The sequence below is a fragment of the Musca autumnalis genome, unplaced genomic scaffold, assembly GCF_047663935.1.
Source record: "Musca autumnalis isolate F117 unplaced genomic scaffold, ASM4766393v1 scaffold_2, whole genome shotgun sequence".
Lineage (NCBI taxonomy): Eukaryota > Metazoa > Arthropoda > Insecta > Diptera > Muscidae > Musca > Musca autumnalis.
The window spans coordinates 45,604,521-45,619,172 of record NW_027411755.1 but is presented as its reverse complement, the minus strand read 5'-3'; the positions used below and the strand labels follow the sequence as shown (position 1 = coordinate 45,619,172).

The following is a 14,652-nucleotide window of genomic DNA, read 5'->3' as shown; positions in this document are numbered from 1 at the left end:
AAGGCATCTTTAACACAAAACACCAATGGCCCAATGACCATTCTTATAGTTCTTTTGGACAATACTTTCGCTTTCTTATTAAGGCAATTTGGTATGGTTTATGGCATTAACCAAAATAAACTACCCTCATTTAAAATTTAATCCACTATGTCAACCATTTACTTTAATGATCAAAATGAAATCAAAACATGACCATAACCAAGAATACCAACCAAAAAGTTAATTTGCCATTTTAACAAATTAATTAATTACACACAAAAATAAATGGTATTTGGCACATCATGAATTATTTGTTTCTCAATAAGGCGTGCTGTTCTGTGCAACAGCAACAAGAACCGCACAAAATGTCGTCGTATTTGGACATGTTCTGAATATTTTAGCCCGAAAAACGAAAACAGAAAATATTTGCTAATTTATTTGATTTCAAAGAAATTCTCCCACATCATTGTCAATTATTGTTGGTTGACAAGCTACCGATGTGAATTTAACGTGACGACCCACTAACCACGAAATAATTTTTAGCTTAGCAATTGGCGCTTAATTTTTTGGTTTATTAGGTGTTTGGTTTTTTACTGGATTACTAATCGTAAAAATATGTGGTGTGCGTGATATTTTTTCAAATGGTTGAAAATTAATTTGGGTACCCTATAGAGATGGTAGGCATGTTAAGACAAAATGTAAATAAAAATATTTTTGAAAAATCTATGAGGTTTCATTTACTCCCAAAAATATTCTTAAAAAATCTACGAGGTTTATTTACTCCCAAAAATATTCTTAAAAAATCTATGAGGCTTTATTTACTCCCAAAAATATTTTCAAAAAATCCACGAGGTCTTATTTACTCCCAAAAATATTTTCCAAAAATCCACGAGGTTGTAGAAATATTTTTAAATAATCCACGAGGTTGTACAAAATTTTTAAAAATCCTCGAGGTCTTAAATATTTTTACAAAATTCACGAGGTCTTAGAAATATTTTCAAAAAATCCACAAGGTCGTAGAAATATTTTTAAAAAAATCCACGAGGTCTAAGCAATATTTTCAAAAATTCACGAGGTCTTAGAAATATTTTTAAATAAAAAACCCACGAGGTCTTAGAAATATGTTTAAAAATCCACGAGGTCTTAGAAATATTTTTAAAAAATCCACGAGGTCTTACAAATATTTTTAAAAAATCCACGATGTCTTAGAAATATTAAAAAAATCCACGAGGTCTTAGAAATATTAAAAAAAAATCCATGAGGTCTTAGAAATATTTTTAAAAAATCCACGAGGTTGTTGAAATATTTTTAAAAAATCAACGAAGTTGTAGAAATATTTTTAAAAAATCCACGAGGTTGTATAAATATTTTCAAAAAATCCACGAAGTTGTAGAAATCTTTTTAAAAAATCCACGAGGTTGTAGAAATATTTTTACAAAATCCACGGGGTTGTAGAAATATTTTTAAAAAATCCCCGAGGTTGTAGAAATATTTTTAAAAAATCCACGACGTTGTGGAAATTTTTTTAAAAAATCCACGAGGTTGTAGAACTTTTTAAAAAATCCATGAGGTTGTAGAAATATTTTTAAAAAATCCACGAGGTCTTAGAAATATGTTTAAAAAATCCACGAAGTCTTAGAAATATTTTTAAAAAATCCACGAGGTTGTAGAAATATTTTTAAAAAATCCACGATGCCTTAGAAATATTTTAAGAAAAACCACGAGGTCTTAGAAATATGTTTAAAAAATCCACGAGGTCTTAGAAATATTTTAAGAAAATCCACGAGGTCTTAGGAATATTTTAAAAAAAATCCACGAGGTCTTACAAATATTTTTAAAAAATCCACGAGGTCTTAGAAATATTTTTAAAAAAATCCACGAGGTCTTAGGAATATTTTTAAAAAAATCCACGAGGTCTTACAAATATTTTTAAAAAATCCACGAGGTCTTAGAAATATTTTTAAGAAAATCCACGAGGTCTTAGAAATATTTTTAAAAAATCCACGAGGTCTTAGAAATATTTTTAAAAAATCCAGGAGGTCTTAGAAATATTTTTAAAAAATCCACGAGATCTTAGAAATATTTTTAAAAAATCCAGGAGGTCTTAGAAATATTTTTAAAAAATCCACGAGATCTTAGAAATATTTTTAAAAAATCCACGAGGTCGTAGATATACTTTTAAAAAATCCCGAGGTTTTAAACATATTTTTAACGAGGTCTTAGAAATATTTAAAAAAATATTTTTAAAAAATCCACGAGGTTGAAGAAATATTTTTAAAAATCCACGAGGTTGTAGAAATATTTTTAAAAAATCCACGAGGTTGTAGAAATATTTTTAAAAAATCCACGAGGTTGTAGAAATATTTAAAAAAAAAAATCCACGAAGTTGTAGAAATATTTTTAAAAAATCCACGAGGTTGTAGAAATATTTTTAAAAAATCCACGGGGTTGTAGAAATATTTTTAAAAAGTCCACGAGGTTGTAGAAATAATTTTAAAAAATCCTCGAGGTTGTAGAAATATTTTTAAAAAATCCACGACGTTGTAGAAATATTTTAAAAAAATCCACGAGGTTGTAGAAATATTTTTAAAAAATCCTCGAGGTTGTAGAGATATTTTTAAAAAATCGACGAGGTTGCAGAAATATTTTTAAAAAATCCTCGAGGTTGTAGAAATATTTTTAAAAAATCCACGAGGTTGCAGAAATATTTTTAAAAAATCCACGAGGTCTTAGAAATATTTTTAAGAAAATCCACGAGGTCTTAGAAATATTTTTAAAAAATCCACGAGGTCTTAGAAATATTTTTAAAAAATCCAGGAGGTCTTAGAAATATTTTTAAAAAAATCCACGAGGTCTTAGAAATATTTCTAAAAAATCCACGGGTCTTAGAATTATTTTTAAAAAATCCACGAGGTCTTAGAAATATTTTTAAAAAAATCCACGAGGTCTTAGAAATATTTTAAAAACCCCCACGAGGTCTTAGAAATATTTTTAAAAAAATCCACGAGGTCTTAGAAATATTTTTAAAAAAATCCACGAGGTCTTAGAAATATTTTTAAAAAAATCCACGAGGTCTTAGAAATATTTTAAAAACCCCCACGAGGTCTTAGAAATATTTTTAAATAAAAAACCGATGAGGTCTTAGAAATATTTTTAAATAAAAAACCCATGAGGTCTTAGAAATATTTTTAAATAAAAAACCCACGAGGTCTTGAAAATATTTAAAAAATAATCCACGAGGTCTTAAAAATATTTTTAAAAAATCCACGGTGTCTTAGAAATATTTTTAAAAAATCCACGAGGTCGTGGAAATATTTTTAAAAAAATCCACGAAGTCTCAGAAATATTTTTAAAAAATCCACGAGGTCGTGGATATATTTTTAAAAAATCCACGAGGTCGTGGAAATATATTTGAAAAATCCACAAAGCCTTAGAAATGTTTTAAAAAAAATCCACGAGGTCTTAGAAATATTTTTAAAAAATCCACGAAGTCGTGGAAATATATTTGAAAAATCCACAAAGCCTTAGAAATGTTTTAAAAAAAATCCACGAGGTCTTAGAAATATTTTTAAAAAATCCACGAAGTCGTGGAAATATATTTGAAAAATCCACAAAGCCTTAGAAATGTTTTAAAAAAAATCCACGAGGTCTTAGAAATATTTTTAAAAAAATCCACGAGGTCTTAGAAATATTTTTAAAAAAATCCACGAGGTCTTAGAAATATTTTTAAAAAAATCCACGAGGTCTTAGAAATATTTTTAAAAAAATCCACGAGGTCTTAGAAATATTTTTAAAAAAATCCACGAGGTCTTAGAAATATTTTAAAAACCCCCACGAGGTCTTAGAAATATTTTTAAATAAAAAACCGATGAGGTCTTAGAAATATTTTTAAATAAAAAACCCATGAGGTCTTAGAAATATTTTTAAATAAAAAACCCACGAGGTCTTGGAAATATTTTTAAAAAATCCACGAGGTCTTAGAAATATTTTTTAAAAACCACGAGGTCTTGGAAATATTTTTAAAAAATCCACGTGGTCTTAGAAATATTTTTAAAAAATCCACGAGGTGGTGGAAATATTTTTAAAAATCCATGAGGTCTTAGAAATATTTTTAAAAAATCCGCGAAGTCTTAGAAATATTTTTAAAAATCAACGAGGTCTTAGAAATATTTTTTAAAAATCCACGAAGTCCTGGAAATATTTTTTAAAAATCCACAAAGTCTTAGAAATACTTTTAAAAAATCAACGAAGTCTTATAAATATTTTTCAAAAATCAACGATGTCCTAGAAATATTTTTAAAAAAATCCACGATGTCGTAGAAATATTTTTAAAAAATCCACGAAGTCGTGGAAATATTTTTAAAAAACCCACAAAGTAGTAGAAATATTTTTAAACAATCCACGAGGTCATAGCAATATTTTAAAACATCCACGAAGTCCTAAAAATATTAGAAATATTTTTAAAAAAATCCACGAAGTCTTAGAAATATTTTTAAAAAAAATTCCCGAGGTTTCAGAGGTATTTTTAAAAAATCCACGAGGTCTTATAAATATTTTTAAAAAATCCAGAGGTCTTGTAGTTCAATAAAAATATTTTTAAAAAATCCAGAGGTCTTGTAGTTCAATAGAAATATTTTTAAAAAATCCAGAGGTCTTGTAGTTCAATAAAAAATATTTTTAAAGAATCCACGAGGTCCTGTAGTTTAACAAAAATATTTTTAAAAAATCCACGAGGTCTTATAAATATTTTTAAAAAATCCAGAGGTCTTGTAGTTCAATAAAAATATTTTTAAAAAATCCAGAGGTCTTGTAGTTCAATAGAAATATTTTTAAAAAATCCAGAGGTCTTGTAGTTCAATAAAAAATATTTTTAAAGAATCCACGAGGTCCTGTAGTTTAACAAAAATATTTTTAAAAAATCCACAAGGTCTTGCAGTTGAACATATATATTTTTAAAAAATCAGCTAGGTCTTATAATTGAACAAAAATAATTTTAAAAAATCCACTAGATCTTATAGCTAAACAAAAATGTTTTTAAAAAATTCACGAGTTGTTATAATTGATTTTTTTTTTAAATTCACGAGGCCTTAGTTGAACAAAAACATTTTTTAAAAATTTACAAAGTGTTATAGTTGAAGAAAAATATATCTTTTTCATACAACTCGTCTAATAATTTCGCATGTGAGATATAGATGGCGATCTGTAGTCTTATTAAAAGTTCTCAGGATCTTGGTTTCTGCTGTTTCGGTTAAGAAATATGACCCCCATGACTTTCCTTTTTTAAATCCATAATGAAAATGTGTATCAATTTCATAAAAACTATTCCATTTATATCTAAAAGTCTTTGTAAACCAAATCCCCATTGCACTTAACTTCTACCCATTTTAGATAATAGTGGATTTATTGTTTTCGTAAATTGGCTTAAAGTCATAAACCAAAAAATCATTTCCACATGTTTTTCATAATAAATATGAACAATAGATTGTTGCTACCTTTGTTCCCCCTAACAGCCATGTCCAAATGTTTTGGAAATTAACTTTAAAAGTGCCAACCACAAAAAAAAACTTACAATCATGACATGATTGGTGCGCTGTTAATCCAACGGTCATTATGATTCCAGAAGCAAAAAAATAACCATGGGCTCTAGATAATGGTGTGAACTTAATTAATTGATAAGAGACTGAGGTGGAAAATATTTATGAACTTCGATAAAAAGTATTTTGAACTACAATTAAGAAAATAATAATAACAACAAAAATGTAAGATATGGCGAGCAATGAAAACTTTGGCAAAACTATTTAAAAAACACACTGCAGCGTTTACTGCCCTTTATTATGAGCAATTTAATCTGATCTTATTTTGAATGACCAAACATAACTTGCGGCTCAGGAGATTGGCGTAGATAATACATGTTCATTAAGGGTTTGAAACAAATATCCTGTATAGAGCAAAATATTTTTTTGTCAGAGAGACAATTTTCACAAAATCATAATTAAAGTGTTCCTAAGGTTGGAGAACTTGTTAACCCCCCCCTGAGCACACCTCTACGCCCCTGCTTCCTAAGCGATTTTGCCTTGATTTAGATCAAATTGAGATTTTGCTTGGCCAAAAAATTTTGTTAAATCGTTTAAGCTACATTGTCGTTTAATGTTATGCCCTGCCGCCACCGACAATAAGACATTCATTCGCCGCCACCAGTCAGGCTCAAAACTTCATAACACGATTTTTAACACGTTTAAGCCATTATAATGTTTTTCCGTTTTTTTTTTTTCATGTTGTCTGTGCCATACATTTTAACGAATTAAAAATGTATGTCTTTTGTTCAGGTGACTCATTTTCCTTGATAAATAGCTTGAGATTATTTCGATGTTTTTGCGCTTTTCGGCAAAATGCCAGTTAGGTTAATCAGTCACTAATTTATCACGCTCAAAGGGCGTTTGACTAAATGACACATTTCACACTAAAGTGATATAAAGAAGAAAAAATGCTAAGTAATAAATGCTATGGTAATCCGAGCCATTCGATACTCTACACCTCAATCTAATAACATAATTCAGCCGTAGATTTTATATAAGATGAGCAGATGGTAGATGATATATAAGATCAGCAGATGACTTCCTTTTTCCATTTTTCCACGAGGTGGTTTAATATTAGGCCAGACGAGTTTCGGAACCAATCCTCCAATATAATTCAGGTCATCGACATAAGAGAAGGGCGCATGTCACGATCGTGACACTAAACAGCAACAACTAAAGTGTTTCCTCAATCGTCACTAAAGTGCTTAGTTGTTTATGTGATTGTTGTTGTTCAGTTTCACGATCGTGACACGCGTCCGTCTCTAATGTGGATAACTTGTATTATTTTGGAGGATTGGTTTGATAAGGCGCCATCTATATATCAAAAGAAAATTATTTTTAGACCAATTGTATTGGAAAGATGCAGTTATGAAATGTTTTAAGGTGGAATATATTTATTTAACGCGCTAGCTGAAACTAAGATCTTGAAAATTCGCCCAAGAATGTGACGAGAAGTTCTGATAAATCGTCATTGTACGATATAACGCCATCTATATTTCAATGAAACCTTCTTAATAATAATAATGATAAATCTCTGAGTATGTTTTAAGGCGAATTTTTTTAATATTTTTTGTTTATCTATAGACCTCTTGGATTTTTTAGAAATATTTTTGGCTATATAAAAGACTTCATGGACTTTTTAAAAATATTTCTGGCTATATAAAAGACATCGTGGATTTTTTAAAATATTTTAAAAATATATCTGGCTATATAAAAGACATCGTTTTTTTTATTTTTGAGTAAATAAAAGAACTCGTTTATTTTTAAAAAAATATTTTGGGCAAATCTAAGACCTCGTGGAATTTTTAAAAATATTTCTGGGCATCGCTAAGACCTCGTGGATTTTTTAAAAATATTTTTGGGCATCGCTAAGACCACCTGGATTTTTTAAAAATATTTCTGGGCATCGCTAAGACCACGTGGATTTTTTAAAAATATTTCTGGTCATCGCTAAGACCACGTGGATTTTTTAAAAATATTTCTGGTATCGCTAAGACCTCGTGGATTTTAAAAAATATTTTTGGGCATCTCTAAAACCTCGTGGATATTTTAAAAATATTTTTGGGCATCGCTAAGACCTCGTGGATTTTTTAAAAATATTTTTGGGCATCGCTAAGACCTCGTGGATTTTTTAAAAATATTTTTGGGCATCGCTAAGACCTCGTGGATTTTTTAAAAATATTTTTGGCATCGCTAAGACCTCGTGGATTTTTAAAAATATTTTTGGGCATCGCTAAAGGCCTCGTGGATTTTTTAAAAGTATATTTTTCGTGTATAAAAGGCCTCGTGGATTTTTTTCAAAATATATTTTTCGTGTATAAAAGGCCTCGTGGATTTTTTAAAAATATTTTTGGGCACCTCTAAGACCTCGAGGATTTTTTAGAAATATCTTTGTTCATATAAAAGACTTCGTGAATTTTTTAAAAATATACTTTTCGTATATAAAAGACCTCGTGGATTTTTTAAAAATATTTTTCGGTATATAAAAGACCTCGTGGATTTTTTAAAAATATTTTTCGGTATATAAAAGACCTCGTGGATTTTTTAAAAATATTTTTCGGTATATTAAAGACCTCGTGGATTTTTTAAAAATATTTTTCGGTATATAAAAGACCTCGTGGATTTTTTAAAAATATTTTTCGGTATATAAAAGACCTCGTGGATTTTTTAAAAATATTTTTCGGTATATAAAAGACCTCGTGGATTTTTTAAAAATATTTTTGGCTATATAAAAGACCTCGTTGATTTTTTAAAAATATTTTTGGCTATATAAAAGACCTCGTGGATTTTTTAAAAATATTTTTGGCTATATAAAAGACCTCGTGGATTTTTTAAAAATATTTTTGGCTATATAAAAGACCTCGTGGATTTTTTAAAAATATTTTTGGCTATATAAAAGACCTCGTGGATTTTTTAAAAATATTTTTGGCTATATAAAAGACCTCGTGGATTTTTTAAAAATATTTTTGGCTATATAAAAGACCTCGTGGATTTTTTAAAAATATTTTTGGCTATATAAAAGACCTCGTGGATTTTTTAAAAATATTTTTGGCTATATAAAAGACCTCGTGGATTTTTTAAAAATATTTTTGGTCATATAAAAGGCCTCGTGGATTTTTTAAAAATATTTTTCGGAATATAAAAGACATTCTGGATTAAAAAAATATTTTTTTAAAAATATATGTTTCGTTTTTAAATTCCTCGTGGAATTTTAAAAATATTTTTGGGTATATAAAGTACATCGTGGATTTTTTAAAAATATATTTTTCGTATATAAAAGAGCTCGTGGATTTATTAAAAATATTTTTGGGCTAATTAAACCCCTTGTGGATTGTTTAAAAATATTTTTGGGTAAATAAAATCCCTTGTGGATTTTTAAAAATATTTTTGGGTAAAGAAAATCCCCTGTGGATTTTTAAGAAATTTTTTTGGGTATACCTCGAGGATTTTTTAAAAATATTTTTGGGTAAATAAAACCCCTTGTGGATTTTTAAAAAATATTTTTTGGTACATAAAATTCCTCGTGGAATTTTTAAAACAAATTTGTGCGTATATAAAAGATCAGTTCTTTGTTTTAATTTTATTTCAATTTAGGCGTTTTTAATCCTTTCTAATTATTTAAAACAAAACCACTCAAAAGCAATCATTAAAGACAACAACAAAATTATATTTCTTTGTTGCCCCCAAAGCTCCCACATCTATTAGTCAGTCAGCAGTCTTTCCTACCCACCAAAATTTGCCTTTGGTGTTTGGTGTGTTAATGACTTTACTGCAACACTTTTTTCGTTACTGGTGGCTGTTTTTTGCCACCAACCACAACAAACCCACAACAGAGCAAATTGGTCCAATTGTTTGGCATCTTCCAACAAAAACCATCAAATAGAGCACAGTCTGCTCTAGGAAAACTCATTTCAAATAATCCCACCATTAAATGTAATTTACGCTAGCAGTCGTCGTCTATTTTGAATAATTTCTTTAAGTAGCTAACTTCAGCAACAACAACAACACCAGTTATTGTTTAAATACAGAAGCTCCATTTGACTACCAGTAGCTAATGTAACACCAGAAAACTGAATTGAAATTAGCTACCGGTTAAATTTTGTTTTTCTTCGATTCCATCAACTGCTGGTATGATTTTATTTTATTATTTTTGTTGTATTGCAAGTTATGGGTTTTTGGTGGTTCGTCGGAACTAAAGTGATTGGATTGTAAATCAGTTTTTGTGAGAGGAAATTGTTTCAGAGTTTTAATTGTCTTTTTTAAGTCAATACCAGAGAATGCATGAAAAAAATTGATTTTTGCCCTGAAATAATATTTCCGGATACATTTTAGATAGCTGAAATATTCAGAAATGTCTTACGCATTACTCAATACCTATTAACCCTTCCCAGAGAATTGGAATTATCTTAATAAAATGAGATAAAAGTTGCCGTCCCTTTTGACGAAAAGTGGTAAAGCTGTATTTAATACTCTTTATATACGCAGTGGACATATGGTGCTAAAAAGTATGCACCTCACACAATAGATTAACTTCCTTATATAAAATCTGTTCTCCGAACACCAATTAGTGTGCCATCAGAATTATAGCTTCATGATTGTTGTATGGATGGTGATGATTGCTGACTTATCATATCCGCAGCTGCTACTAGTTCCACATCAGGTGGTAAAAAGAAAGTCTTCTTCTGTCTAAAACAATGATGGCCACCAACAACAGCTTTCTTATGCCCGCGGGCATACGACACACACATACACTGTAAATACATTCGTTCGGTTAACGCATTGTTTACGATTCCACTCACACTAGCGCAAGTTATAATCTGCAAATGTGTCTTTTTGGCCATCACTGGTCTAAAAGTATGCACTTCGCACAATACTTTCTTATATATACTGTATAGGAGGGTAATAACTTTTTTGCTTTTTTTGTTGTAAATATCAAAAATACCAACTCATATCCGCGTAGAGCATGGATAAATATTAAGAAATGCATTGTCACTTCGGACCGTGCCTGTTTTATCATTCGAGTGATAAAACAAGCGAGTATTTGAAAAACATCATGTTATGGCATTTTCCCGAATTTGTACATGATCTGTACTAAGATTCGGAAGGTATATCCAATTTTCGAAATCATACGGATATCGCATCCAAATTAGGCCCTCCCTATTTCCCAAGGTTTTTCTTTCTACCTCAGTCCGAATTCGGTACGAAATGCCGCAAGAATATCCGATTTTCCTCTGACATTTCATTCGGAATTATTTCAGCCCCGCCATATACATTTTTTCAGGAATTCGGTCCGATTTTGGAGAGATGAAATGAGTGTAATTAGTTGGGAAGTAAAGTAAGTGACTGACAACAAGCCCATGCATTTTATGCAAGGTACATGCATAATAAGAAAAAAATTAATTATGAATCAAGAATAAGGAAATTCATTACAAATTTGTTTTGTGATATTCCCCTATTAAATTTCCTGTTGGTTTTTTTAATAATTTCTTATTAAATATTTTTAATTTTTTGTAATAGTGTTAAAATATTTTTTATTTGTTGCCTTAACCTCATATTTCTTTTATTTCTTTCCATTACAGGCCTCCCGCAAAGTATCGAAATGTGGATATTTATTTGTAGCACCAGATTGGGATTTCAGTAATCCTCTTTACAGAACAAAGGTAAGTGATGACATTTCAGTAATTTTATACCATTATTTTATTAGATTTTATTTAGTTTTCTAAATGGACACTTTTGGAAGGTTACATGTGATCTCTAGAACACTTTTCATCCAAAAGTGCTTTGACCTGGGAAGTTTCTGCGGATTCTGAAACTGCAATGTTCACATATGAGGAAAATCAAAAAAAAAAACAAAACCACACACCCTATCAAAATGGAACTAAAGAAAATGTTATAGCTGTGAAAATTCTCTACAAGATTATATTTTCTATCTTTCTACAAGATTATATTTTCTATATCTTTTGAGATATAGAAGTTCAAATTGGGACAATACACTGACTGTATCGTCTCATCTCCAATGTCATGACTGCAATTTTCCAACTTAAAATTATTTATCTCAAAAATGATACAACCTAGGAAAACCTATTTCGATAGGACTTGCGGTTTCTAAGCAAAATCGCGAAAACTTTAAATAAAGTTAAAAATGCGAACTTTGACTGCGATTTATATAAACATCCCCTCCAGCGATTTTTCTTCTTTTTTGATTTTTCTCATCTATAAACATTGCTGTTTCAGAATCCGCAAAGCTTTCCGGGTGTAAGAGGTTTCTATTTAAAGTTAGTTAAGGCACACCGTACATGACATTGTTTTGTATAACATTGTCCCAATTTTAACTTCTATATCTCAATAATGGCCAATACTATGAAAATATCATAAAGGTCAATATTGTGGAGAATTTTCACAACTACATCATTTTCTTTAGTTCCATTTTGATAGGACTTGCGGCTTCCCAGTAAAATCGTGAAAACCTAAAAAACCTTAAAAATGTGAACTTTAACCACGATTTATTTAAAAAGCGCTGCGGCGATTTTTTTGTTTTTTTTTTTCTCATTTTACTTATCTATGAACATTGTAGTTTCAGAATCCCCAAAAATTTCCCAGGTGCAAGCACCTTCCATTTAAAGTTGTTTCAAGAGCACCGTGACCATAAAGTGTGCCATAACCCAAAACTTTCTTAAAAGAAGCCACAAATTTGTAAGAATAGTCAACTACGAAGAGAAAAGAAGAAAATGTAAATGATTTGTATCCTCTTAGCATACAACATAGGGCTTTGCTCTATGGGATCTGGAAAAGTTCTTAAATGGAGTCTCGTTCAAATAATTCCATCACCAAGATAATTGAGCAATAAGATTGTATGTAGAAGTTTGTCCTAAAAGAAACCTTCGTAAGCCAAAGTTTAAAAAATTTCCTGAAAAATAACCCCGTTTAAATAGCTTTAACGATTTTGATACAGTTTCTAGAATTTAATGAAAGTAACTGAAGTATTCCTCAAAAGTTCTTGAAAGAAACCAAATTTATAAAGCCTTAAAAACTTTTCCATAAATAAAAAGCTTTTAAAGTTTTCCATACCGTGTTTATGGAGCTTTAAAAAAACCCATATTAAGGTTTTGGAAAACTACAGCTTTTGAAACCTCTGGAATTAACGTAAGAAATCTTCCCTAATACATATAGCTATGTATGAATTCTAAAAATTCCTAAAATTCCTATATTTCCAAATGTTAGACAAATGTTTACGGAGGTTCAAAAGAGCCAAACATTCTTAAAAATGAAATCCAAGATTTGAAAAAAAGTCTGAAAAGTTCTTGTAAAATATACGTTTATGAAGCTTCAAAAGTCTTTCCTAAAAAAGCCCAGGACTTAGAGATTCTTATCTAAAAGATCTTCATGAATTCGTTTGCAAAAAAAAAACCTCTCTAAAGAAAGAAAATTAGCTGTAAAATAATTTTATGGAGTTTTAAGGATGTTTATGAAAATCCAAGAGACTTCCTAAAAAGTTCTTGGAAAAAGGCAACGTTGAAAGCTTGAAGAAAGTTCATGAAAGAAACTACACTTATTGAGCTTTAAAATAACTTTTAGAAAAGAATTTGAAGTTATTTTAAAGCTAAATAAATGTAGTTTCTTTCATGAACTTTCTTTAAGCTTCAACGATTTCAAAGACACCGTTAGCACGTTCGTGAGGCCATTTTTTCTGTGTGTGGGGAACCACACAGAAAAAAATGGCCTCTCTAACATATGTCTCAAACATATTTTGCAGCATGCACCAATGGGCGCTTTCTGAGAGCAATGGATCGTAAATGTCAATGTGAAACACATTGAAATGTATGTCCACTTGCTCTCAGCAAGCTCTCTAACATGTAAACACATTTATAAATGGTGGTGTTTTTTTTATTGAAGGGCATAGAAAAAAAGCAAAGCAACAAAGACACATAGGTACATACAAAATTCCCAGAAAATACATAACACACTTTAATAAAAGAAAAACTGAATGAAATAAATTATAAAAAGTCGCACTTTTAAAAAGAAAAAAATTATATAGAAACATCGTTGAACGCTTCTTCTTAGTTGTGAAATAAAACACATTTTCTTCAAAGTTGAAATCATCAGCGGGAAATCGGCATCTGGAATCAAATGATTATATAATGTAATAAATGGGTACATCCATATTTCAAATATACATATGTATGTATAAGAAAATACAAAACACTGATTTATTCACTCACTTTACCGTCTTTACTTAACGATGTTCTCTTGAACACTGATGAAAAAAGACCGACATAATTATTAAAATGTTTTCTTTTCCTCTTCGCTTGCTTCGTTGGTTAACAACAACAAAGCACGAAACACACGTGTTTTACGCATAACACCAGCATCAGGCAAAAAGGGGCACACGTGCCCTTGATGAGAATAACAACACAACAACCACCACTCAGTTTTCGTTCAGAAGTCAATGAAGAAGTTTCTGTTGTCCCTTGTTTCAATGATTTTTAATTTTAGCAATGCATAAACGCACACGCAGAGCGAGAGAGAGAGAGTCGTATGCGTGAGGCCGCAAACAATGCGTTTGTTTTGGTGCCGATACCTGCATTACACCATGCACACAGCACTTTATTATAAACCAGCATTCCGCAGCTGCGAGAGCCCTGTTGTTACTCTCTTTGAAAAAATCCTCTCCACCCATAAAAAATAAGTTCTAACATAAAAACTATGTTGGTACCCAAACATTTTAAATTGAGATGTGCTACAAAATGTTGCAAACATACATTTGTTTGGATCCAAACATATTTCTAACATATATTTATCTGCGGGCATGCATCATCTTCAGTTTTGTTTTTTAATTGAGTCCCCTTGTGTTAAATATGCAATTAAATTTTTTGACAGGCATTCGTATAGCTTCATAAACTCTCGGAGGTTCATGGAAGAAGCTTAGGTTAGGAAGCTTAGAAGGTAGTCCTTTTGTCGTCGAATAGTTGATATGTTTTAAAACTTCATTCGTTATATTTATAGAGCTTTTTGTTGCTATACCTCACATTTATAGAGGACTTTTACTCTGAAGAATATACGTTAAAATTTACAAAGATCCACATGCTAGGAAATCCAT

At 30.1% G+C, this 14,652-nt stretch overlaps 1 protein-coding gene across 5 annotated transcripts in view; it reads left to right on the top strand.

Annotated features, from left to right (window-relative positions):
• The window catches only part of osp (myosin phosphatase Rho interacting protein outspread), a 442,634-nt gene that overhangs the window by 220,599 nt on the left and 207,383 nt on the right, over positions 1-14,652 (top strand). For all 5 annotated transcript variants that reach the window (XM_073967644.1, XM_073967645.1, XM_073967641.1 and 2 more), the window contains exon 3: positions 11,135-11,215. In XM_073967644.1, the coding sequence (XP_073823745.1) occupies positions 11,135-11,215 (81 nt within the window). The remainder of the gene's footprint in view (positions 1-11,134; positions 11,216-14,652) is intronic.